General features: G+C 45.0%; 3 protein-coding genes across 6 annotated transcripts; all 3 read right to left on the reverse strand.

The window, feature by feature from the left end:
- Window positions 1–1803: 1803 nt before the first annotated feature.
- On the reverse strand, window positions 1804–2481 carry LOC120684975. The gene has a single exon (XM_039966827.1). The coding sequence runs from the start codon at window positions 2479–2481 to the stop codon at window positions 1804–1806; it is 678 nt and encodes a 225-aa protein (XP_039822761.1).
- A 9555-nt stretch (window positions 2482–12036) lies between these two features.
- Window positions 12037–17763, reverse strand: LOC120686048. Of its 4 annotated transcripts, none has more exons than XM_039968207.1 (9): window positions 17503–17763; window positions 17199–17399; window positions 15766–15832; window positions 15222–15589; window positions 14620–14756; window positions 14407–14527; window positions 13538–13854; window positions 13276–13427; window positions 12037–12398 (listed from the first exon to the last, which is right to left on the reverse strand). In XM_039968207.1, the coding sequence occupies exons 3-7, from the start codon at window positions 15811–15813 to the stop codon at window positions 13731–13733; spliced, it is 798 nt and encodes a 265-aa protein (XP_039824141.1). In that variant the 5' UTR covers window positions 15814–15832; window positions 17199–17399; window positions 17503–17763; the 3' UTR covers window positions 12037–12398; window positions 13276–13427; window positions 13538–13730. The 4 variants fall into 4 exon arrangements, with proteins under 4 accessions (XP_039824141.1, XP_039824140.1, XP_039824139.1 ...); XM_039968206.1 differs by having other exon boundaries at window positions 16783–17399; XM_039968205.1 differs by lacking the exon at window positions 17199–17399 and having other exon boundaries at window positions 17503–17762.
- A 4618-nt stretch (window positions 17764–22381) lies between these two features.
- LOC120684976 lies at window positions 22382–26703 on the reverse strand. The gene is made up of 8 exons (XM_039966828.1): window positions 26654–26703; window positions 25300–25333; window positions 24876–25210; window positions 24572–24792; window positions 23592–23724; window positions 23187–23508; window positions 22534–22639; window positions 22382–22425 (listed from the first exon to the last, which is right to left on the reverse strand). Exons 1-8 carry the CDS (start codon window positions 26701–26703, stop codon window positions 22382–22384), a joined length of 1245 nt encoding a protein of 414 aa, XP_039822762.1.

Consider the following 26703-nt stretch of genomic DNA (forward strand, 5'->3'; position numbering starts at 1 on the left):
TCCACTGTGCCAGGTGCAACAGGCGGGTAGTCCGCGCCTGGAGCTATGGGAGGCGTGACGTCGAGGGAGTCAGCTGCACGTGGCTGTGCGGGGACACCAAGAGGAGCACCTGCGGGCAACAAAAATTGTGCCGGACTGATGGGGTTCGGCACAATATTAGTATGATCAAGTAAAAACTCGAAGTCCTCTGGACTAGGGGGGGCTGCCGAGAGAAGGGAAACGAGTTCTCATCAAATACAACGTGGCGTGAGATGATGACTCAGTTAGACTGAGAATCAAGGTAGCGGTATCCTTTATGATTAGGAGAGTATCTAAGGAAGGTGCATAGGGTGGAGCGGGGAGCAAGCTTGTGAGCAGCTGTAGCTGAAAGGTTAGGATAACAAGCACAACCAAAAACTCTAAGATGATCGTACCTCGGCTGAACGCCAAAGAGGGCGTGGTGAGGCGTGGATGACTGTAGAGTTTTAGTGGGTAGGATATTCAGCAAGTGAGTCGCAGCGTGCAAAGCTTCTACCCAGTATGAGGGAGGCATGCTGGCCTGAAACAGGAGGGAGCGAGCAGCATTGTTGATGGTGCGAATGATGCGCTCAGCTCGACCATTCTGAGACGAGGTGTATGGGCAAGACATGTGCGGGTGAGCGCCGTGGGTGAGGAAGAAGGTGCGGGAGCTGGAGTTATCGAACTCCCGACCGTTGTCACACTGGACAGCCTTCACGACGGTGCCAAACTAGGTGCGCACATAAGCAAAGAAATCAGTCAAAGTGGCAAACATGTCAGACTTAAGGCGAAGGGGAAACGTCCATAAGTAGTGAGAGTAATCATCAAGTATAAGCAAATAGTATTTGAACCCGGAGACACTAACGACTGGAGAAGTCCACAAATCACAGTAAATGAGCTCAAATGGACTAGATGCACGAGATTAAGATGACTGAAATGGAAGGCGAGTGTGACGCCCTAGTTGACACGCATGACAAAGAGAACTAGGTTCTTTATTACAAAAAGGAATGAAGGAGGTGACTTTGGACATGACGTCTCGCCCTGGGTGTCCTAGCCGACGATGCCAGAGTGACAGCGAGGGCATGGGCGCTGGGAAGCTGCAAGAGGTACAATGACCCGGAACTATTGCACCTGAGAATCTCCTTCCGAGACGCCAGATCCTTCACAGAATAGCCAGCAGGGTCAAATTCAACAACACAATTGTTGTCAATAGTAAACTGGCGCATAGAAATAAGATTATTAATAAGTCTAGGGGAAACAAAGACGTTATTAAGAGACAAGGACCCTGTAAGGGTAGTGGCGCCAGTAGCAGTGACCGGAAGTAAAGAACCATCACTGACAACAATGGAAGAAGGAAAAGTATATCGCGAAGAAGCTGGGTGTGAAAGAGTGCGAGTATCTGAGGTCATATGAGAGGTGGCACCTGTGTCGAAGTACCGGTTGTTAGACTGGGGCTGCTGGAGCGACATGGTGCTGAACGCTGATGCGAGCGACTGCTGGTCCCAAGTCGCTGGAAGCCCTGTCATGGGGTTGTAAAACCCAGGGGGGACTGATGCACCGAGGGAGGGGAGTTGGCCCCCCTGTAGCTGTGCGCCGTATTACGCCGTGGGAGGAGCATGCGGTAGGGGCTACTGCTAAGCCTGCTGCTGGGCCTGAAGGGCGAGCTGTTGGGCCAGCAAGGCCTGCTGCTGCTGGTGAGGCGCATGAGGGAACTGGGCCGCCGGGGGGAACTGGGCCGAGGGGCGAGGCCCGGGCTCAATGAGCCAGGGATTGTAGTAGGTGGGCCAAGGCCCGCCCGCCCGCCCCCTAGCCGCTGGAAGCCTGCGCGCTGAAGCCGCTGGCACTTGCGCCTATCTTGGAGCTGCCTCCCTTGGCGACGCAAGTCTTGCCGCCATTCCTGCCGCCTTTGCCGCGATTGCCGCGGCCGCCCTTGCTGGTGGAGCTGGACCGCCCCTTTTTCACCCCCGAAGCGGAGCCGGTGCGTCCAGAGGGTTGCTGGGAGGTTGGCGCAGAGGGGCGAGAAGACGGCCCGCCGCCTGTGCCGGCGACGAGGGTGGTGGACTGCGTCGGAGAGTTCCCCATGGTGAGTTCCTCGAGGGCGAGCTCGTCGCAGGCCTCCAGGAAGGAGGGGAAGGGGTGCCCGCGCCGAAGATGGCACCCGATGGAGGAGAACCGCTCGTTCAGTCCTCGGATCAGATTGAGGACGAGGGAGCGATTAGTGACGGGCTCGCCGAGATCGGCGAGGTCGTCCGCCGTCGTCTTGAGGCGCTTGCAGTAGTCCACAACGGAGAGGTCCCCTTGGACAAGGGTGCGCAGTTTGGTGTCGAGGATGAGAGCGCGCGCCTCCCTGTTGCCGAGAAACTGGCTCTCAATGGCAAGCCAGGTGGCGCGAGCAGTGACGCTGCTGTCGCCGCGGCGCATGACGATGTCGAGGAGGTCGCCGGAGAGGGTGCCATAGAGCCAGGGGCAGACAACGCAATCCATACGTTCCCAATCCGGCGAGTCGGGGGCACTGACGTCGCGGAGTACATGGCCCTGGAGGGAGTACTTACCCAAGGTGAGTAAGAACTATTCGCGCCACCGAGTGAAGTTGCCGGCGTTGACGTCGAGGATGACGGGGACCAGGCTGCGGATGTTCTGCACGGCAATAGCTTGGGCGTGCAGATTCAACATGGCAGTGGCTTCCTGGAACACCATGGCATCGTGGACAGAGGGGCGAATCTCTGCAGAGATGGAGGAATCTCCATCGGACCCGTCGGCGGCGTCGGCATCAGGATCAGCGGCGGCTCGCTCCTTGGCCGCCCGGGCCAGGGCTTCGCGGACACGGTTGGCAGCAGTGGCGGCGACCTCAGCTTCGGCCTGTTCGGCGCGGGAAAGGGCGGCGGTACGGGCCGCTGCCTTGGCGGCGCGCTCATCCTCCAGTCGCTTACGCTCAGCGTCATCGGCAGCAGCGACGGAGGGGTGGGCAGAGCCGGTCATGGTGGCTGCGGGCGCAGGGGATGCGCGCGCAGGGGGGCTTAGGGTTAGCGGTGCCTATGGCAACTCGCTAGGGCAGCGGAAGAAGGCCGGGAAGGTATTCCGGTCTCTTGATACCATGAAAGTGGATGTGGCGAATAGCTGATTGATTGATTAGGGGTGGAGTACATGGATTACATATATATATAGGCAAGATGCCTAACAAACACACGCACACCCCTCAACACCTAGGGCCGGCGCCTGTGCAGCTGATGCCCCTAGAACTGACGCAAGGCACAAGGCCCATGCAGCCAGCACAGCTAGAGCCCAAGTTACATAACCAACTTGCTAACACTTCAGCTTCCTCAATTACTCTCACTAAACTTCCAATAGTATGCTTATCAAGTATGCTGCATTTTAAGTTTGTAACCCACCTGGGTTGGTACTATAACCCTGAATCTGTAGGTTCTGATATTGTCCAATTATTTCGGTTGATTTAATGCTGATTTCGCATGATTATTTGCCGTCACTCTTTTGCAAATATCTGTTCACTAACTATCCTTGTTTCTATGTGGTTCACAAAACTAGAAGGCTAATTTGAAGCTGCCGCCTCAAGATTCACGACATAGGATAGAGGTAACTGTTGGAATTTTCTATGGTCAAATCGCCGAAAATACAGAACATTAGAAAACGGGAAAAGAAGGATAAAGAACTCCAAAAAGGGGCCATTTAGCGCCCTGGTCGGGGCCCAACCAGCCCATGGTTGTAACCCTAGGTTACCCAGCGCCACTTTAAAAGGGGGTCCCAGCACTTTTGCGGTGAGGTGAAAAAACTAGCAAAAGTAAACCCTAAACCCTTTTCTGCCATCCGATCTCTGGCGGCGCAGGTGTCACTTGAAGGTCACCACCAGCTCGCCGTCGCCGTTCCTAGGCTGTGTTGGTGGAAGCCAGAAGGGCGGTGCTACCCGCCACGTACAGCTACACCGACTCTAGTGAGAACAACTACTTCGCCTACATCGTCGACCAAGATGACCGGAGAATCAGCTACACCCCTGGCTCTGCTCATTTCTAGTTTAGATCTATACCTTACTTAAGTTTTAGTTGTGCTCATGATGTATTAGCTATTAGGTGCTAGATCCTGTATTAGTTAAGATCTAAGTGATGTTTAATTCCTACAGTAACATGTCATTCCAAACCATCCACCCCTACCAGCAACTAATTTGAATTACTTTGACTCAGCAAGTTGTGCTATTGGAAGGAAGAAGGTTAGCTTGTTGGCTTTTCTGCTCCTGGTGCTTGCCGGCAAGAAGAGGGAACATAGGAGAATTGAACTCCCATGTAATTCCCTCTCCCTTCTCTAATTCACTTTAAGGTTGCTTTCAATTATGTTTTAGACACGTTGCGCCTATAATAATTGTTGCAGAAATGATTCATTTTGATTAATTGGAGTCACGGTGACCTATAACATGTCTTTGGATAGCGCTGGGAGTAGTACCAGCACAACTTGAAGTACTTCAGCAAGAGTGCGTGGAACATGATAGGGATTGTCGTGTAACATTTGTAGATGGATGCCTCACATTAGACATGGAGTGCATGGAACCTTATAGCGATTGTCTGATGGATCTGAAGGTGGAAAGCAGGTAACGTTTCCTTTTCTTTTGGCGTGATCTAATCCCTTACGCCGATTGCTTTGGGGATTCCATTCACATCAACTATTTTTTGCGTTACAGTTAATCTCCAAGTTCGATCTTGTGGTACTTCTTTATTTTGTCCGTATAGAAAAAATGCACTATTTGTCATACTGAAAATTAACACTTTCTTTCCTCCGTGGTTTGGCTATAACAAAATCAGTTAGCCAGGTATGTTAATACACTGGAAAAAATTAGATCATCTCAACCCTTTTCAGGCCTTCCGGGACATACGGTTTTCTTTAATAATATTGCCTTTCCTGTAGGATGGATGGATCCAACAACATTTTCCCATACAAAGTAGAAATATAGATATAGTGAGGGTCTTTCTCGTCAATGGTGTGGATCGAGTAAGAAGATCCATGCAGTGTACGCTAGGCATCTAGGCAGACCCAGCTCACCTTGAGGAACAATTATGCCTTGTCGCCTAGGCGTCCGGGCACACCCAGCTTGCCTTGTCTCCTTTGAAACACTGGAACCAAGGTTTGCCCCTATTGTTTGGTATGTTTTTGTTAATGAGCAATATAAATAAAAAATTAGCCAGCAATGCAATAAATTTTGTATTCAATGTTCCATCAGTTACAGTTACACATATATTTATATAGGTCAGTTTACCTACCACTGGCAAATTACACTAGAAACCCCTCTAACGGCTATATTCAAAGAATATTCTTTTTAGGACACCTATTCAAAGAATATTCTAGGGGCATATGATAATTGTACACCAACACTCCGCATTACAACAAATCTGCCCCGGTCTTCGGAAAGGTGCTTCGCCATCGGTCTTTGGAATGTCGACTTCGCCTCCGTCCGGGGACGCTACTAACTTCCATCTTCGCATGCTTCATGCTTAGCTTCAGTGCGTCACGCTTGGCTTCGGCTGGTCGCCGAAGCCCCTGATGCCCAATTTTGGTTTATACTTTCAATATCATTCTGTTGACGCCTTTCAGGATCAACACACGAACGCACTCGAACGTGCGGCGCGAAGAGGCAGCTCGCTGCAGCGCCTCCTGCGTAGACCGGTCCCTTGGAGCGGTCAGACCGGTCGCCGCCGGCAGAACGGTGACGAAGCCTACGAACGTTAGCCCGGGAAGACCCGTCGGGGCAGGCGCACGTAGGGTTGTTCTAGGGTCGGCAGGCCACCTAGAACGCCCTCAATCGACGTAGAGGCGACGGAGGAACAGCAAATAGTAGATTGGAAAAGCTAGGGCAAGAGAAAAATAAAAAGATAAAAGTTGTATTGATTTGATCGATTGGATACCTAATCGGCCGTGACCCTTTATATTTATAGGGTGGGGTGGACTTATCCCGCAAGAAATCCTATTACAAGATCTAAATCTATTAAAATCTCTAGTTGTACTCGGATTCCACTTGGACCGGTCAGACCGGTCAACCCTACCGGTCAGACCGGTCGGCTGCTGCCGGACGGACTACAGCGTCTGACCGGTCAGACCGCTAGGGCGTACCGGTCAGACCGGTCGGTATTGTCGAATGCCAATTTTGGTTGTCAACATATGCCCCCCTGTTCTTTGGCAAAGCTTGCGTGCCAAAGAACACTCTTCTGAACCAAAATTGTCTAAGGGCGATAACAATTTATCGGCCGTATCTTACTTCTTCCTCAAGTTGATGATGAAACAACTTGCTTGGGCTTCCATACCTGCTTCATGGTCGCCGATCTTGTTGGTATAACCTCTGCTTGCTGTTCCATGGACTCTTTCTTGCGCATCCTTTGCAGCCTCCTCTTTTGGGTGTGAGACAAACCAGAAGGACACCACTTCGGCTGTAGATATTTTGAATCTTGTTTTATGTTCTTCTCACACTCCTTGCTGCAATCAATGTTCTTTTTGACCAGATTATCGCTAATCGGTCTTTGTGAAGCAAAGCTTGGATATATAGGAGGATAATGAATATAATATGACTACATGTGCATTCTACTATAATCCAAAGGCATATAACAAGGATACCAGCAATACCATGGAGCAATCGATCCATTAAATGAATTACCTTGGCTCAAACTCGATTGCTCGAGACGATGACGGATTTGTATCCTTGACTTTGTCCGGCCGTTACCTCTGCCTCTGGACGACTCATTTCTTCTCATATTTGGCCAAGAGTTCTTTAAAACTCGGCCTTTCTTTTTCTTTCTTGTTTCTGGAATTCTTTCCATTTTTTCCAGATCGACCGGTCAGACCGGTCTCCAGACCGGTCAAACCGGTCTGAGCAGACCTGGCGCCCTTCTTCTGTTCTTGCCCCCTGAGCATTGAATTCTTCAATGAATCTTCAGGGACCTTCTTTGCTGGAGCTTCCTGATGAGATTTCGAAGGCTCAGACCTTTCTTCACCAATGATTATATTTTTTCCCTTTGTTGATTCGGCTTGATTTGGCCGAATTAACACTTTAGGATTACTCAATTCAAGCACATCTGTGTGTGCAGGGAAAGGATTCTGATCCACCTTCATTTGTGGAACAATTATTCGGCCTTCATTAACAGCCGATTGAATCTGTCTCCGAAGCACATTACAATCATTAGTCGCATGAGAGAAAGTATTATGAAATTTGCAATAAGCTCGCCGCTTTAATTCTTCAAGCGGCGGTATGACATGCGACATCTTGATGTAACCATTCTTATTTAATTCATCAAATATCCCCTCACATTTGGATACATCAAAAGTAAATCTTTCTTGCCGATCTTTAGGAATCGGCTTAAGAGAACCGCAAGCGCAAGGTTTATCATTAGAGGACCAAACAAATTCAGCGGTATAAACATCTTTATCTTCATCGTCCGAACAATTGGAATCTCACCCGAGCACATAAACAGGACGATTAGGTTTTTCATTGGACTTTTGAGAATCTCTAGTTTCTTTAACTCGGCTTTCATTAGCCAGAGCCTTTTGTAAGACTTGACTAACATCTAGAAATTCTTGCCCCTCTAGCTTTGCTTTATGAAAATCAAGTAAACCAGCAAAAGCTAGATCAGCTAAATCTCTATCAGAAATTGTCAAACTATAACATCGGTTTCTAGTATCTCTAAATCTTCTAATATACTCAGAAACACCTTCATGTATCTTTTGCTTAACCGATGTGAGATGTGACAATTTCAATTCAGTTTCACCACTAAAGAAATAATCATGAAACTTCTGTTCTAAATCAGCAAAAGTGAAAACTGAATTGGGTGGCAATGAAATAAACCATGTAAATGCAGCACCCGATAGAGATAAAGGAAATAACCTCAATTTGTAAATATTATTAGTGCTAGCTTCGCCACATTGTATAATAAATTGACCTATATGCTCCAATGTAGTTCTACTATCATCACCAGTGAATTTAACAAATTCAGGAATTTTAAACCCTTGAGGATATGCAACATAATCATAATTCTCAGGGTATGGCCTTTGATAAGATCGGCATTTGGCTTTAGGCTCTATATCAAAAGTTTGCCGAAATATCTTAATCACCTCCTCTTTGATACTACCTGATCCAACATCATCGGCGTTAAGCCGATTTGTGATCGGTGTACTACCAAGTTGAGCAAAGTTCGGCGGTGTGGAATGTCGCAACGAACTTGCTGCCCTATATGGCACATTGGTATGAGGTGATGCATTATAATTAATTCGGCTTTGCTGATTAGCCGAATTAGTCACAATAGCATTATTAATTAGAATTGCCGAACCACGAATTGCCTTATCGGTATTAGATGTAGATGCATTATTACCGACAGACTTCATACCAAGATGTATTTCAATTCGGCTAAAGCGATCATCAAACATATCATGCATATTTTGACCAATAAATTCCAACTTATTATTCACATGAGAAGAAACAGCATCATCTATAGCATTAGCTATTTCAGAATTAAGAACGGGCTGTTCGCTCTCATCGAATTTTACCTCAAATTGTGAAGCATCGAAGCCGGCATCCGCCGTGACCTTCCCTTGTCGGTCGATGGAGAAGTGTGATATGTACTGCTTCATGGCTTCTTCCTCCAGCTTCTGGATCTCCTTCTCCTTCTCCTCTCTGATCTTCTTCTGGATGTCATCAAGAGGCTTCTGTTGTTCGGCCAAAAGTTGCTGAACAGTCGGCCTATGGATGTTGGCGGCATCAACATCACTAGGTTTAGGAATTTTACCGGCCATGGCAGCCGATTGATTCTTTTCCCCAGCGGAGTCGCCAAAAATATGTTGACGCCTTTCAGGATCAACATACGAACGCACTCGAACGTGCGGCGCGAAGAGGCAGCTCGCTGCAGCGCCTCCTGCGTAGACCGGTCAGACCGGTCCCTTGGAGCGGTCAGACCGGTCGCCGCCGGCAGAACGGTGACGAAGCCTACGAACGTTAGCCCGGGAAGACCCGTCGGAGCAGGCGCACGTAGGGTTGTTCTAGGGTCGGCAGGCCACCTAGAACGCCCTCAATCGACGTAGAGGCGACGGAGGAACAGCAAATAGTAGATTGGAAAAGCTAGGACAAGAGAAAAATAAAAAGATAAAAGTTGTATTGATTTGATCGATTGGATACCTAATCGGCCGTGACCCTTTATATTTATAGGGTGGGGTGGACTTATCCCGCAAGAAATCCTATTACAAGATCTAAATCTATTAAAATCCCTAGTTGTACTCGGATTCCACTTGGACCGGTCAGACCGGTCAACCCTACCGGTCAGACCGGTCGGCTGCTGCCGGACGGACTACAGCGTCTGACCGGTCAGACCGCTAGGGCGTACCGGTCAGACCGGTTGGTATTGTCGAATGCCAATTTTAGTTGTCAACACATTCCCTCCCTTTTCCATCCATTTGCTATTAACCAAGGTGCGCAAAGTTGGATTTACCCCTGACCCCACATATCTGCTCTCTCCTCCCCTCCACTCTCCCTCCCATGTGGACTCTACCAAGCTCCGGCGCTTCCACGCGGACTGTCCCCCAACCCTCGCACTGGGTGCCACATGTCCTCGCCCTCAGCTCCTGTCCTCAGTGTCCTCCTACTCATGCCGGCGTTGGCGCCGCTCCCCACCTCGGCCTTGGCTGCCGCCTTCTCGACCACGACCACCTGGGGCGCAGGTGAGGCCACGACGTCGACGTAGAGGCGGAGCCGCAGCGCGGCGACCTCAGCGAGCCGTCGACGTAGAGGCGAAGCCGCAGCGCGGCGACCTCAGCGAGCGGGGCCTCACACTCGGCGCGCTAGCGGGACTCCTCGTGCAACCACCGCTGCTCCTCGAGGAGCCACCACGCCTCCTCGTGCTCCTCCTAGGACGAGGAGGAGCCGGCTATGCGGGCTGGGAGGACGGCCACAACACAGCGCGGGCACGGACGGAGGCATGGGCGGTGGAAGGAGAAGACAAAGGGGAAGGTGGTTGCCGCGCCTGCGGCTGTGTTCATGGTCAGGGAGTAGGCGTTTGGGTCCGCGGATACGGAGTAACTGAGTGGGGAGAGAGTAATCGAGCGGGCCAGGGGTAATTTCATCTTTGCACACCTTAGTTAACAGCAGATGGATGGAAAAGGGGACATAATGACACTAAAGGTATAAATCAAAATTTCTATGGCACTCAAAGAAATTTCTAAATTTTTATGGCAGCGAAGAAATAGGCTAGAATTTTTATGGCACCGAGGGAATTAGCAAGATTGGTGGCAGAGGTCAAAGCTGGAGGAGCATTGAGGAGGATGACGACTTTGTCAAAAGCTAGGAGGGCGGTGTCGACTGTTGGAGCTTGGGATTAGAGTCATGATTTCATCAGCGTCGTTGGAAAATTGGGCGGGGAAGAGAGCGGAGACGAGCCGGCAGGGGTTGTAAGCGCACCTTAGGGAAGAGGAGTTGATTTCACAGAAGGCAATAATACTTCCAATCAAAACATACAAATACATGAGCAGGTTTAGCCAAACCAACCAACTAAAACTAGCCTTGTTCGGCTGGCGGATTCAGCCGGATTCAGCCAGCCACAACAGTATTTTTCTCTCACGCAAAATCAGCCCAGCCACCAGCCAGCCAACAGTATTTTCCTCTCACGCGAAATCAGCCAGCCATCCAGCCAGCCGAACAAGCCGTAGGCCTCTTCAGACTTGGACTGGCTCTACATGCTAGACAAGCTAGAATAAGCCCGTAAACCAAACCAAACCGAACCTTAGACTTGAGAGTTTAAAAATCTCTTGGGAATGGAAGTTTAGTGGAAAGAGAATGGAAGTTTTAGTGGAGAGGGACTGGGAACTTAGTGGGCAAATCATAATAAGTATTTTTAAGCTCCCACTCTTAGGTCTCCCCAAAAGCCAAAAGAGAATGGGACTAAAAATCAAACCCTATATGGCGGACTAAAAACCACCAAGTGTTTATTAGTAGTAGAGAAAGAGAGGTGTGTTGCACCTGATCACTACGAAGGCCAAAGCAAGATTTCATCAAGAAAAAAAAGGTCAAAGCAAGAGCCATACGATCACATACAAAAACCCGAACCGAAAACAGATGCACAGAACAACTATTGGATACGCAGGGTACCCTAGTCCTTATAACTCCAAATTTGAACTAAATCACAGAAATTCAAGGGCAACCCATTCTACCGAACGGGTGCAAAAGGAAAACACCATCAAGGTTTAGTCAAACAACTAGGTTATGAGCGACGGACAAAAGGAATAATAAAAAGTGAACCAAACCTAAAAAAATTGGGCGCACTAGTCTATACTATACTATATCTAAAAGCTCCAAGAATTGGAGCTCCCAAATGAATTGAGGCCCCACGTGGGACCCATGTGCTGTTTAGGTGGGCCCCATATGGGACCCGTGTGCTATTCATGTGGGACCCACATGGGACCCGCGCAATGTTAGGTGGGACCCACACACATCTAGTGGGACCCACACTTTGGAGGCCCACACCATTTGGGACCCATGCATATTTAGTGTGGCCCACTTAATGGACACACGGTACTATTAGGTGCCTCTATCATTTAAAAAAAATCATCGATGATGATTTCGTATAGAAAATATAAAATAAATTTATCTTTTCCTATATATAAAAATAATAACTTTGTACACCACGTTCATCTATGATACCTCTAATACTTTTTATAGTTTGTTTACCGTACATAAATTCAAAAAATAGAATCGAATTATTCTTTCATCACTAATTTTATACGTTAGTCTGTCGGCTATTTTTACTCACACACCTAAAAGTCAACGGATTTCTAAGAAAAAAAGTTATACTGTGCTTAGATGACCATTATGATAGCATAAAATATCTAAATTTAATATTGGATTGAATACAACAAAATATAAATTTATGTTTCATCATTTTTTTCAAGTTAATATCTTTCGAATAGACGCGCATCACGCGTCAACCTGCCTAGTTATCTACACACAACCTGCAAGAGAGGAAGCTGAGGACACCAAGCTAATCCCAAAAAAAAAAAAGGAGCGAACCAGGATACCACCCAAAAACCATAATCCATCAACAAAACATAAGATGTCCGTAAATCCCAGTGATTGTGCAATTTTACATGGCCTCTGCTGAATCACGAACAGATAGCAAGGGAAATGCCTCCTTTGATCACTTCTAAGAGCAGATACTAAAGGTTCAATAACCTATCCTATATATGATCAAAATATCAAAACACAATAAAGCTCGCAATGCTCTTACTTGTTTGCAAAAACAAAACAAAAGGTCTAACTTGAATAGAAAGCAACAAAAAAGATTAAAATCATGTTTCAATCACATCAGCTGCCGGCTTAGGGATCAGAGCCAAAAATCATCCTGTGAACCTCTTTCCTCCAGTTCTCCAACATAAGTCTGAGTCACAAACAACGCAAACATGTAGAAAATTAGCACAACACACGGCAATCTAAAACTGGGAACTTGTGATCCTGCTTCTATGTGTACTTCAACATTATTAGTCTTACACAATATATGATTAGAGTTCATTGGACATGGAAGATGGAACCCTTGCCCAATGTATTAGCATTATAATTGTAAAGAGCTTGTTTCGTCATTTTAAAATTGTCCAAAATAACAAGAAAGCCTTCACGAAGAAGTTTTGAGCTGGATCTAGAGCACTTCATTCCACGAAAAAGAATTATTCTCTTTTTGTTTCATTGGCCGACAAACTGCCCGTCACTTGAAGCCATCTTCCTTATAGAATTATATCCAGATTTCAACACTCACATGAACATGCAAACAGTAAGAAGACTGATTCCAAAGCATATCCCACCAAAAGCTCCTTCGGAAGAGACCCAACAAAATTCCCATCTAAATTCGTTTTCCTTTGTTGTGAATCCATCTAAACTTCTATTCCCTATCAAAATCCCAATGAACATAAGGAGGAAATGTCTCCTTTGCAGTTTTCTCCTGACTATGTATTAGATGTATATAGCTGTATTTGTCTTGTATAAGTCATGTAACTGCCTTGTAGATTGTTTACTCAGTGCATGCATGCAACAATTGGCAGACGAGAAGCTTTTCAACTATAGGTTCTATCACACTAGATTGTCCTAAGCATGAATCATGCACCCTGGGAATTCATCCTGTTTTCACACATCATCATATGTACTAAATTTGTTAATTTTGAGAGTCTCACTTATTTATGTTTACTCCGGAGCAGATAAAAATAGGTTTGACTCTTTACTGGTGACATACAACAGAGAATAAGACAAGATTGAAGATAGCTTACCTTGGCAATATTCAGTATTCTAGTTTCAATTCTGCCACAAGCTTCTGCACAGCTCGAAATATCTTTCCACAACATTCACCTTGAAGCTGATGCTCGAGATCCTGCTTTTTCTTGCCGTCCGATAGCTCTTTGAAAGTCAAACTGCGGGTCATCTATGAAATGACAACAAAATATCTAAGCATGTGGCAAAGCATAAACATTGTTACGTGCATAGAAAGAATTGAGCCAAGCTGTGGGGCTATGGTTATATTTCAAATAATACCTCCTCAGGAATATAAAAAATCTCATGCTCAATAAAAATCCTTATCTGATTTACAAATCCTCTTAATGTTTTTGTTGAAATTGGTACACCACGTCCTAGCCCTTGCGTCCATCCAGGCGTTGTCCAATGCAATCTCCTATCCAAATCATCCTCCAGATTAGCTGCACATAGCTTAGATACATTCAAGTCATTGTCATTCTTGTTGACTTTGATTTGGCTTTTTCTGACAATGTACAGATATATGGAGGTAGAAAGCGAGAACATTGTCAAACTTTTTCCTCACAGTCAATAATGCAGTCTCCTTCATAATGGATTTTCTGCAGAAAAGACCAAAAGAAAAATCATATGTAAAGAGAATAACAGATACACAAATCATTTTGAGAAATACCCCCCCCCCCCCCAAAAAGTACACCATATTTTGAAATGACCCCTGTCGTTTATACCTTCAATCTACCTACCAAATTAGATGACATGACACATTGACACTGCTCATGCTCACCAGGACCGAGTACTATTCCTGTATAGTATGCTGGCTTGATTGACACTTTAAAATCAATACAGTGGGGCAAATGAGCACCATTAGACCATGGGAACCATGGTTTCTGTCTAATTCAGTATATAGTGGCATCATATCTTCCAGTTTCATGATGTGGGAAGGCTTCAAACAATATACTTATAGGAGTTTTCTCACATAACATGAAAAAATTATAGGGAGGAACTCAAATGTCACTGTCAGATGACTTGAAGGTTAATTACAAGTTTCTTGATCAAATTTTACATTTTACCAGTAGACAAGTATCATGCATTTATATAACAATCAATGTAAATGGCGGGTAGCACAAACTATGTATACACCAACTTATACTTGCCCTTTTAGCCTGCCATTTCCTATCTTCCTCACAAGATTCAACACCTCCTTATTGGCTGATACTGAATTAATCAGTTGCCCAAGCCTCAACCAATCACCATTCTTTTGCTCCTCTTCCATTCCTTGTGCCAAAAAAATAATTACACAAAAGATCAATATTGGAACTAAAATTCAACTTTGGTCAACTCTTACCAACTCTGTAAATAATTTTTACCTGGATCGCATCTATCAAACTTCCATATTTTCGCACTTATCGAGCCAGACTGCCTAATAACCGCAACACAATTACATTTAAGATCTGGACAGTAGTATCCCAAACTGTGTAATTCTTCTAAACCATCGATGATATCACTAGCAAAAAAAAGTAAACATATTATTCAATGGTACTCTTTTTACATTAGTATATTTAAGCATGCAACTCGAGAAAGACCAAGATTAGCCCCTCATATATTGCTACCATTTGAATATAAAAGAAGTAGTCCATTATCATCGGAGTCTTTTGCCATCGAACTCAAAACCAGATATCTTTGACCATCAAACTATGAAAATCGGACAAACTTGCCTCTGCAGCTCGATGGTCAAAGGTATCTGGTTTTCAAGTTCGGTGGCCAAAATTGGACTCCAAAAGTTGTTCGATGGTCAAACCTAGACTTCTTCCAAATATAAATTTTAGGCTTGAGAGAGATAAATCAATTAAAACATGTATACCCTTCCTACTTTACTTTGATGACCAAACAAATCATCTATTAAAGTAGCTAATATCCCCGAAATAAAATGAACCAACTTTAAAAAGGTGACAGTAAAGAGAAACCATACTTGATCAAGGTAATGAAATCCTCGGTTAATCTTCCATTTTGATCAGCTCCAGTGTCTTTTTTAGTGTAAGCATCGAATGTTGTATTAAATGGAGTAAGTGCCAAATATGAACAGTTGATGTCCTCCTCAACTCTATTAGCAAATCCTAGAGCTTTTATCACACATGGATGATCAACTTGAGTAAGATTAGCATACAATTCAGGAGCATGCTCTTCTTCATTAAGTTTGAAAATGGTTGCATTGCAAGCCCTCAATTGATTATCCAAATTCCCCGATCTAACAGCTCCACGGTAGTAAAACAGTTTTGATGGCTCACTCATTGGCAAGGGTGTAGGATCAAAAATCATTATAGATCTTTGTCCAATTACCTAATCGAAAACATTTCAATCATAATTAATACATATATGACTTTTACTTAGTTACTAATTTGGAAGCATAAAATCAGATATTTACTATTATAATAGAAGTTACAGTAACTGCGTGATTAAATTAGTAAATAAGAATGATATCCACCAATAACCATGAAATTAAGATTAAACATCACCTCAAGTTGAGTTAATCCACCAACTGATAGAGCTTGAGAAGGATCCATTTATTAGCAGTACCAAATCCTGAACATAAGCAATAAATAAGTTACTGAAAAAGACATCATATCTTCAAAGTAATTGAAAAATACATCATATCTTCAAAGTAATTCGGTAACTATGTTATGGTCACAGGTTATATTAATGAAAGGAATAATAAGTTTTCAAACAGATCCTATGTCTAACTAAACCACTTGTAATAGTATGACACATTACAAAAAGAAAACGATTTTGCTATGTAGCTACCAAGAAATTGCACGAGCATATAGTGTTACTTAGAAGTTAGAACACAATCATCAACCGGGTGGTCACCCAAAGTGCAAGATGACAGTTTGCCCGTCCTACAGAAAAGGCAGGGGTTGGGCAACATCCCTTGGAATTGTACAGTGCCTCCTAATGCTGGAGCTGGGCCTCCTTGTCATCTCAAATATGAGTGTTCGTGTCCCCATGGCATATGGTGAGCTATAATGCTTGCTCACCCCTTGCTGTATGCAAGTTGAGCTAGCAGTAAGCCATGGGGCCGGCTTACTTGCCATCGGGCTTTATCTCAGTGGCACCCTCCTAGAATGCAAAGCTACGTTGCATTCCCCAGTTGTTCAATTTTTTTTCCATGATCTTTCATCCGCGCATCAATGCAAATCACATTCCAATCAAATTTATATGAAGGGATGTATTGGACAGACATGCATTCAATCTTCTGCTACCCCCACAGAAAGATAATGAATGCAATGAGACAAACAGGATTACTGATCAGAGATCTGGTAACCTCCGATATTTTTGACAACATGCTTCCTGCTAGCTCTATCAAAGTAACAGCAAACTGCTGCAGCATGTCGTTGACAATGCAGGGCAGGCAGCCTGTAAGGAGACCACAAGATCAACGGCATACACAAACAGAAGGCATGCACGCATGATTGAGAAATGGCAGAACATATAGACAAAAATGATGATTAGTAGACTAGTAGTTTATTACTTACCATCCTCATTGCCCCTGAATATAATGGTCAATGCAGATGCAACCTCAAACCAAATACAAAGGAGGAAAAAGAAGCTTCATTAATAATTCAGAGTTACACACTAACGATCCAAAGTTGTGAGATTAAATTGACAGCTCAGTGAATGAAGATCATCAGAGGCATATACAGCAGGCGTTGTTACAGAGGAGGGAGAGAAAATTGACTTCAACTAATTATCATTGCAGCAGCATCTTTCGTATTCATCTGCCTGACTGTAGTAGTGAATTAAAGAGGCTAGAAGTTCGTGAGCCTACCCAAACCACAAGCAGCAGCAGTAAAATAAGCTATGAAAAGGCTAATGGTGCGAGCAACCTGGCAGAAGAGCCTAGGCATGATGGATATGCACTGCATGAGTGAGAGAGAAAGGGCCAAAATACCAAAACCACATGCTAGTTGACATCCATGGCCTAATCAATCCTGTTGAAGAACTCATTTCATGGAGTAGGACCGTAGGAGCCTAGGCGCTGATGCAGCAGGAGGCAATCCATTCGGGGGTTACAATAATTAGCAACCCACTCTGCAGCCTCCACAGCTCGCAACCCCCCTGCCTCCATTATGTACCCACATCCACCCAGAAACTAGTATAAAGAAGATTCATGGTTGGTGGATACCAGTATAAAAAAAGCAATTTTTTTCACAGATTGAAAGAAAGATTGGGGGTCAAGTAGACAGAGAGCCCACCCGAAGCCAAGGAACGCTCCCGCGAGGTCGATCAACTAAAACCCTCGGCTCCTCCCGCCTTCCTCCAACGCAGCCCGACGAGCGCCGCACCCGTGGCCTCCAGCCGCAACCCCCTCCCTGCTGGTTGAGGACGACCGAGGCAGTCGGCGGCACCCGGTCGCGCCGCCCCCTCCCTGGCCCGCCCTGCCGCCCCCTCGAACTCAGGCCCGTGACCGGCGAGGAACACCCTGCCACATTGGCGCCGGCTGCGGGAGGCGGGGGTCACTGGCTGGAGCTCGACGGTACCCGCCGGTGGGCGGGCGGGCGGGCGGGCGGGCGGCGGTTTCTTGGCTCTCGCGTCCCTCCACTCCACCTCACCTTTTCCCTCTCTTCTCTTCGAAACAGGAAGCCGAAGCATCGAGGAGCGTTTGCGTTGCGCGGCCGCCTCGCCTCGTGGGAGTCGTCTCTCGCTCGTCTATGGCAGGTAGGGTCAGCCGTTGCGGGCCCCATATGTCAGTGTGAGAGGTGCGGAGTTTACGGGGTCGAGCCGGACCTGCGGTGCTTCTTCACGTGCCCCGCAGGCTTTTCCTCTCCCCCTCCCCCTGACACCGGGCCAGGCGCACTACCAACGAGGCAACGAGTTCATCCATGGCTGCGAGACGGGGTTTGCATAGGTTTATTTCAGAAAAAAAATGCATCAGCAGAAAACAAGGATTGGTATATCCGTAAAAAAAAATTCTACACCAAAAACTGCGTCCTCCATTCTAAATTATAGGTAATTTAAAATTTTATACATGCATATCTTTTGCAATACAACTAAATATCTAAATATACGATGAAATAAGTCCAATTTACCCCCTTGAATTTATCAAGAAGTCTAGAATACCCCCTCGAACTACAAAATCAGGCATCATACCCCCTTCAACTCTCGAAACCGGACAAATTAGCCCCCTTGGCTAGTTTTCATGGTGGTTTCACTGACGTGGCGGCGGGCTCCACATGTCACCCTGCGGGCCCCACGTATCAGTCTCTCCTCTTTCTCACTTCACTTCTCCTCCCCTACCTTCCACTTTCTTCCCGCAACACCGCCACCTCCCTCTCTACTTGCTGGCGGGGGCCGAAGCAGCTCTCTTTCCCTCCCCACAGTGCCGCCAACCACCTTCCTCCTCGGCGGCCTGGCGGCTCGCGCGATGCGGTGGATTGGCGGCCAGCGCGACAGCTCGTTGTGGTGCCCCGGCAGCTTGCTCGGCCGCGGGGCGTGGCACCCATGGGCGCCTCTGCTCCACTGCTCGCCTCACACCATGAGCACCGCAGCATGAGGGGGTGGCGAGCTTGATGGCCCTCTATTCCCTGCGCGCCCCTCCGCCGCGGTCCGGCTGCCGCATGTCGCGCCTCCGCTACGGCCCGACCGTCACACGTAGTGCCTCCACCCCGCCAGAGCTCGGAGCCCTCTGCCTCCCCTGTGCTCGCGCCTATGCCTCCCCTGCGCGCGCCTTCTACGCGTCCTGGCTGCCGCACGCCGCTCCTCTGCCACGCTGTGCCGCTGGAGGAGGGGCGGCAACAGCGGTGGTGGGCGGCGGCGGGGGCGGCAGGTGGAGGGGGTGGGTGGGGTTGATCTACTGCGGCCCTCCGCCAGCAAGCAGAGAGGGAGGCGGCGAAGTTGTGGGGAGAGAGAGAGGGAGGTAGGGGAGGAAAGGTGGAGAGAGAAAGAGGAGAGGATGATGTTGGGGATGCCACCTTCGGTCGTTGCCGAAGACGACCAACCAGAGGACGGGAGGAAGCTACAAGGCCTTCGGTACTAAGGCCGGCGAAGATAGAGTGGTCCGAAGGGGCCATGCCTTCGGACCGCGCGAAGCCCCGAGAACCCAAAGGCGCATGCCGTAAGGACAAGACGACGACAAAGCTCATATGAAGAGGTCTGAAGGGACAAAGCCTTCAGATGTGGCGAAGGCCGAACGATGAAGGCGAATGTCGCGGGATGCCAGACAACTCCCAACACGCCGATAAGCCAAGAAGCCGAACAGGGACTGCGGTGGTAGGCACGGAGAAGACCGTTCGGCGAAGCGGGTCCACAGGCAAAGCATTGTACAGAGGATTTTAGTCCAGCTGTAATCCACTACCGTTGTCATTGTTATAAGGTTATCAGGTTGCCCATGGAATATTCCTAGATTCTAGCAGTTAGGGGGCATTACAGAGATTCTAAGTCGACGGGTAGGTGAACTGTTGACTATAAATACCCATATATCTGTGGTTGATGGGACATTGAATGCAAGGACCAATTACGCATGCCTTAATATTCATGCCGCATTCATTGGCGCTGACTGTGAAGGAGGCTTCGACCTCCTGTCTCCGAGTTGTTGTGCTACCCCTTCGCTCCGAAGGGTAGCCCCCACCAACAGTTTTGGCACCCACCCGTGGTTTGTTCCGACACACCACATAGCAGTGAAGAAGAAGACCAATGCGAGCGCTTCGACGGAACCCCCGCTCCGACGGAGACCCTACTTCGGCGGCTAATGCCATCGTTCCAACCAACGCCGGCAACAACAATCACGAAGACAACAATGAAGACACCTTGGTCGATGACCTCGCTGACAGGGAATTTGAGGTCGAGCTCCTCGACATGGGCATCGCGACCGAAGACATCCAAGCCACGCAAAGAATCGACGCATTCCTCGCGGAGCGGTCGCGCAACGCCCGGCAAGCAGCAACCCAGGCCGACCCATCGACCGCAGCGATGACAACAAGAGCGAAGGGAAAGCAAAGGGCACTCACCACCGAAGAGTTGGAGGAGCAACTTAAGAAGCTCAAAGAGGAAGAGCTTCGCTGCAATGCATGCAATAGCAAATCCGCGAGCACATGGTGACGTTACAACAAGACCATGCCCCTCGCCCCTCGCTAGTACCCGTCGTACCGCTCGCCCACCAGCCCGTCAGGCTTCGCCCACGACCCATCATCATCGACGAAGACGTGTACTCTAATGAAGAAGGCGAGTACAGAATGATGCAGCAGCAACATCGGCGGAACCACGGAGGCCCCGGCACCTCTCTCTCCGTGGAATTCGAAGAGCTCCAGTGGCCACCGAGATTCATCCCAGCCATCCTCCCGTAGTACGACGGAGACTCCGACCCACGAGAATTCCTCCTCAGTACGAAGCCGCAGTCGAAGCAGCTGGAGGAGGCGTCGCCTGCAAGGTCAAAGCCCTCATTCTCTCCCTAAAGGGCCTCGCACAGCACTGGTACTCGAACCTTCCAAACGACCACATCCGTGCATGGAAACCATTATCTTGATAATAACTAGCCGAGCAATATGTATACTATCATTATATCTAGCAACATCAACATGGGAATTTGTGGTGCTAGCATAATGATAAAAAAAATATTGTGCATTTGTGTGTTGTACCTTAGTCGTGGTGTAGTAATATTGCTGTGGATCATATGAATAACCCGCGATGTATGCTCAATAATAGGTCTTGATGCTTCTGGTCTAGTGATCAATAATTCCAAATATTCATGATAATCCAAGCAATCAATGACCAACACTTTGCTTCTGTTTTGATCTTCGATGTGCAGCAACAAGCAATGTAGGATGCAATAGCCTGGTGCAATACCACAATTATAGATGCGGTCGGTCTGCACTATTGATGGCGAATCAAGATAGTAAATCAATTAACACAGGGCTAGGGCATAAAAATTCGGCTGCTTCAGTAACCAAAATTATTTTCCCAAGTGGAGTCACTAAAAAGTATGTTGATGCAAAATTCGGTCAACACGCCGAATGTACTAGAACGCACGGGTCGCAAATGAACTGAATCACCGTGGTGCTGTGCAGACCGGTTAGACCGGATCAACAACTCTGTCAGACCGAATTCTTAGGGTTTGGCCGATCGTTCGAGAGGGATAAATACCATGCTTATGTGATGGAGGACGACTAGATTTACGAGCAAACCAACAAAGAATAACCAACACGCTTATATTTATAGATGCATAATTGATTTGTTCGATTTGGTGTGACTCAAATATTTATAGATGCATAGTTGATTTGTTCGATTGGGTGTGTCTCAATCGGCCATAACCCTTTATATTTATAGGGTGGGAAGGTCCGTACCTATTAGAAGTAGAAACCCTTACATATCCCATATCAAAATACAACTTCTAACTTGGATTGGTATGTTTAGACCGGTCTGACCGGTCCACCAATCGGTATGACTGCCCCTGGACTGATCTGACCGGTCAGACTCAAGTGCAGATCTTTAAAGAGGCATAACTTCCTCATCCGTACTCCAAATTGGATGTTCCATATACGAATTTCGATCATCTTGATGATATCTACGCAATGGTGGAGTCCAATTGGCAATTTAATAATTTTATCCAGACCAGTCTGACCGGTTTATATGTCAGACCTGACCGGTTTGCCCAGATTGTCCAGCAAATTTGACCTGTGCGAAGTTTAGGTGTCAACAGCATGTCAACACTGCCGTGCATCTGTATTCTCAATTCTCTACCTCGCAAAAAAAAAAAGTATTCTCAATTCTCTGTTGCGTCATCATGATGTGCAGGAATAAAATACAACTGAATTAAGTCGCACTAATATAGGTAAAGAGTGAATTTGCAAGTCATCGAATAGTCTTAAAATAAATAACATTTCCAATTCATCAACAAATTCTCAAATTGAAGTCGTCGGGCTCAAATTTATGAGTAGCAACACAAAGCACGAGGATATAGTAACTCAAATGTCGTATGTTTGCTGTTAAAACACCAGCATCAAATAAAGCCTTGCAGAGTCTGGAATATTGTACACTACACTTCAGGTTATAGGGAAACAAATTAAAGATCGTGCGCGCTGACTGTCTCCATATCTGTGGAGGTTACATTCCTGCTGCTTTAAGGTTTTGGTTCTCCTGTTATATCTTCATCGTGTAGAAGCATGCCATGTAATCATTCTCACCTGCACGAAAACTAAAATTAGAGCAATACTTTTGAAGTGCTAGATCACTGCAGTTTTAACCAACATTTCTGTATCTGTCATACGGCAGTGCGGGACTGGAACACTTACCACGTGTAACCGGAGATTTGGGTATCCACCCCAGTTCCCGTATTGTCCTAGCGAGAGTTATCATGTAGTCATCTTTTCTGCTTTGTATTATTGTATATACCTCTCCCTTGTGACTACAGAAGTTCCAATTTCATCCTACCAAAAGTAAATAATCAACGTTAACAAAAAATAAAAAATGAGCTTACGGTAGAATTCAAAACGGCAAGACAACTTTAATCTCATCTTTCTTCATATAAAATTAACACGATAACGAACTAACTACCAAGTAATTTTTTTATACTGTATTAGAAGCAGTAAAAAGTTATGTATCAATAAAGTAGAAAACAATATTTTTGCAACAATATTTTTCATGTATCAATAAAGTTATGTACAGTAAAAAACACGATAAAAATCAACGTGTCTGACTGCATACGGAACCCCTGTAACAATCTAGTGATGTTGTTTGACTTGTCAACTTAAATATTAAATAAAAGGATGTTATGGTGAAGTGTTCAGGAAAAGTTGGAAACTGTAGCAGTACTAAATTATTTCTTCTTGTTGTTCACATACCAGAACTAAATGTGACACCTTTGTTTTCTACTGGAGACATTGCATAAACCAACAGAAAAAAAAACTATGAACAATATAAGTAGGAACCACAAAGATATGCTTACCTTGGAGCCCTTAAAACGACGGTATTCATCATCAAAATGAGCTACAATTTTGTTCCTGAGAAAAATCACAGAGTCAAGCAAGTGATTTTCTTTAATTGGTTTTTCCTGACCGGTATTTTCGTTCATCGGAGGAGAAAATTCTTTCATGATAGGAAGGAGGCCAAGAGAATTCTTCTTCTTCAATACTTTTCCCCTTGGTGTACTTTCAAAAGGAGTTTTCTCGTTATCCCGTTCACTATCGAGAAGAAAATATATCTCTCTTACGAATTGCATTTTGGTGCGTGCATCCCATATACCTGGTTGCCAGAGTAGGCTATCATATCTGCACAATGAGAAAAGTAAGTGAGCAAAAATATAACTTGTAACAAGAGATTTGTTTCAATCTGCCAGTGGTGTTTGACTTACGTTACTTCTCCATCTGTCAAGAACGTAGCAAGTTCAGTCAACTCTCTACTGGCTTCATAAGTCTTGTAAAGTTCGGTGAGACAGTGTCCAACTTCCTTCCAGTGCACTTTTTCTATGTTATCCCTTGTAATTTCTATCTCCAGAAATGCATGCATAACAAAGACAATTAATAAAAAGTCAGAGGTTCCAAATGTGAAACACATTAGTTATAATTTCTGGAGTTTTTGTCTATGGTGGAGCTAGTTTTTACTGTTTCTAGTCAGCAGTAATAGGATACCATCATATTGATATTTGTACCATCTTTATTACTTCTAAAATATTTTTTCAAATATCCAGCATCCAAAGCCAAACCTTTTAATTTATATCTTGCTCCTGGCATACTGAAAATATTTGTACTGGTAACATCGAGACAAATATTGTTACTCACTGGATTTCTTATCCCAAGCATCTAAACTGTTTGATATATATTTTCAAAAAAGTTAGTTCTTATTTATTGCAGGGTGCAGATATACGGTGAAAAAAGCTAGATATTCTTCAGACATCATATATGTTGAGTCTTGATTAGTTCTTAATAAAACTTACTTAATAAAATTCAATCTCATTAGTGAGTTAAAAGAAGGAAAACAACAGGTCGACCATATAGTTTGTGGATACACAAAAATGTCCATACAATTTATTGTTCCTGTATCTCATGATGATGTTAAATAATTTGTTCTAAAAAGTTTGCATGCATGTAGAACATAATGTCGACTATAGCTGGGGTTTTTCTTGAGAAATTTTCATCAATTTGCACCATTTTAGATTATGCACCGGCTTGCTAGGTGCAATGAATAACTAATAATCTAAACAGTAGCTATAGTAGTCATTAGTTATTACAAGTTTTTACAAAAAAAACTCTTAAAAATTTTGCAAATAAAATAGTGATGGATGTATGCATATAGCTAGTGATGATATAATTTCAAAAGAATGGCTATTATTACCTCGGCGAGCGCCCCTGCTGCTTCTTGAAACATACACATCTGATAACTTTGTTTTAAAATTACCCAGCATAACTCGAGCCTTGCCATTTGCCATCTTCACAAATATGTTCCTGGGTTCTAGCATCATCGGAAACAATTGAATAGGGGGAGTGTTGTTGTCACTGGATGTAGCGCCTCCCTCATATCTACTATTGACATACTGTATTGCCGTGAAAATGTCCCTGAAAAACATGTGTTAGATTCCAGAAAAGAGTAATGGTGACCAGTAATAGTTCTGAAGTGTAATGACAGTTCATTTGCACACTTAAACATCCTGAACCCAAGTGCAGAAAATCCACGGCAAATTCGCCCCTCGATGCAAAACAACTGTTCCTTTGCAAGGTTGTTAAGTGCATTGTCAACTGATGCGACCGCAATGTATGCTTTCCTGTTGTCGCTAGGGTCTGTCCAAACACCAATTGGTTTGAGTATGTTCGGGTGATCACACATGACCAATGTGTTGTGCATGTTGCAAGCATCTTGTATCGTCCTGCTCAGAGCAACATAGCGTGTCCCCTCACACGTAGCTGGCTGCAATGGTGTCCCTGGAATCTTGTTGCTTTCAATGATCAGCGTGCAGCCTTGTTCGCTTATCACGATCTTCAAAGGAAATCAATTAACATTTGTTAAAGTAAGCATGTGTATAGATGATACATGTATAAATTTGCCAACTTTGAACAATGACTTACAGGATGGTTTTCTGGGTTGCCAACAACTGGACCCCTGCAATGTACAATCAAAATATCATCAAACACATATTTACATGCAATGTGTTATGGTGCCAGCATCATTAAACATACTAGAGATATTCTACGAGACAACAACAATCACTCTACTGAACTGAAGAAATTAGATCAGGCCTTAAACAAGAGTTTTTTTTCCTTATGCTTATATATGCAATGAATGGTGCATATTTGGGGTGAAAATTCACTACTTCCTGGTAAAGCGTGAAGATAGCCATAGTAGTTTTACAAAATTCATTAAAAAATGATAAATAGGTAAATAGAATTTTCTATGTATCCATAGAATTTCAAGAGCAAACTTAACATTGCTATGAGTTATATATAACAAAAATGGTAGAAACCTAGTAAATAGGGAAAGAAAGTTTATCATTATCTATTCTGTTTTACTTCTCGATCAAAGATTAAAAAGTATTACTTCTCTATCTCCAATAACATTAAGAGATTTTTTGGACACTTTTGGGGCCATTTTGTGAGCAATAAGTAGACAATATATGTTTCTACCTCTGTTATACGTAAGCATTATTATATCATGCATGGCAACTTGCTAATGACATTTTCACGCTAGGTAATTTAGTTGTAAGGCTGAAACTCGAGTCATGTCATGTTTGTTCCCTAACAAGTGAAGTCTAACCATCTGTAGCTCAAATAGCTGTTGGTTAGCTTCAAATCAATTGTCATGTTTTTCAGTTTTTTTTTTGTGAATTACGAACTCTGATCAGGAAGAATAAGATCATATGACCCAATAAAAAGTATGCACAAGGAGTGTATGATCATACTACACCATATGTGATGGTATATATGTTGGGTACATTAGCATATATAGGGTATGTGGACATACTTATTTTTATATACTAGTATCAAGGTAAAATCTAATATATTTAAAAAATAGGGGATTCATGTATGTGACCAAAATATGAACTTATCAAACCTTTTTTTTAAGTCAGAGAGACCAAATCAACATGAAAAAGGAGCCCCAGAAAGTTGAGTAGGTACTTTTTAGCTTAGAAAGCAATACTGTCAATTTAACTTCAGAGTCAATTTGTATGGTGAGAAATGAAGAAAAGGTGCATGAAAACAATTCAGCAAAATTGATCAAAGACTGACTGAATCACTCTGAACTACTATCCCCAACTCAGTTTCTTCGAAAAATTAATTATCAAGTGAATGCCAATACCCATGCAAATATACATGTTAATTATATCAACGGTTCTTCAGAACCTGATAGGTTCAGTTCAGGCACAGCGATAAAAAACGAACAAGAGACAGAGAAGGTCAGCCAGGACCGTAGAAATCAACTGACCCTGAAGGTTCGCCAGCTGGCTCCTTCCCTGGCCTGCGACGGCCCGCCAT

The sequence above is a fragment of the Panicum virgatum genome, chromosome 8N (genome assembly GCF_016808335.1).
Source record: "Panicum virgatum strain AP13 chromosome 8N, P.virgatum_v5, whole genome shotgun sequence".
NCBI classification, from domain to species: Eukaryota; Viridiplantae; Streptophyta; class Magnoliopsida; order Poales; family Poaceae; genus Panicum; species Panicum virgatum.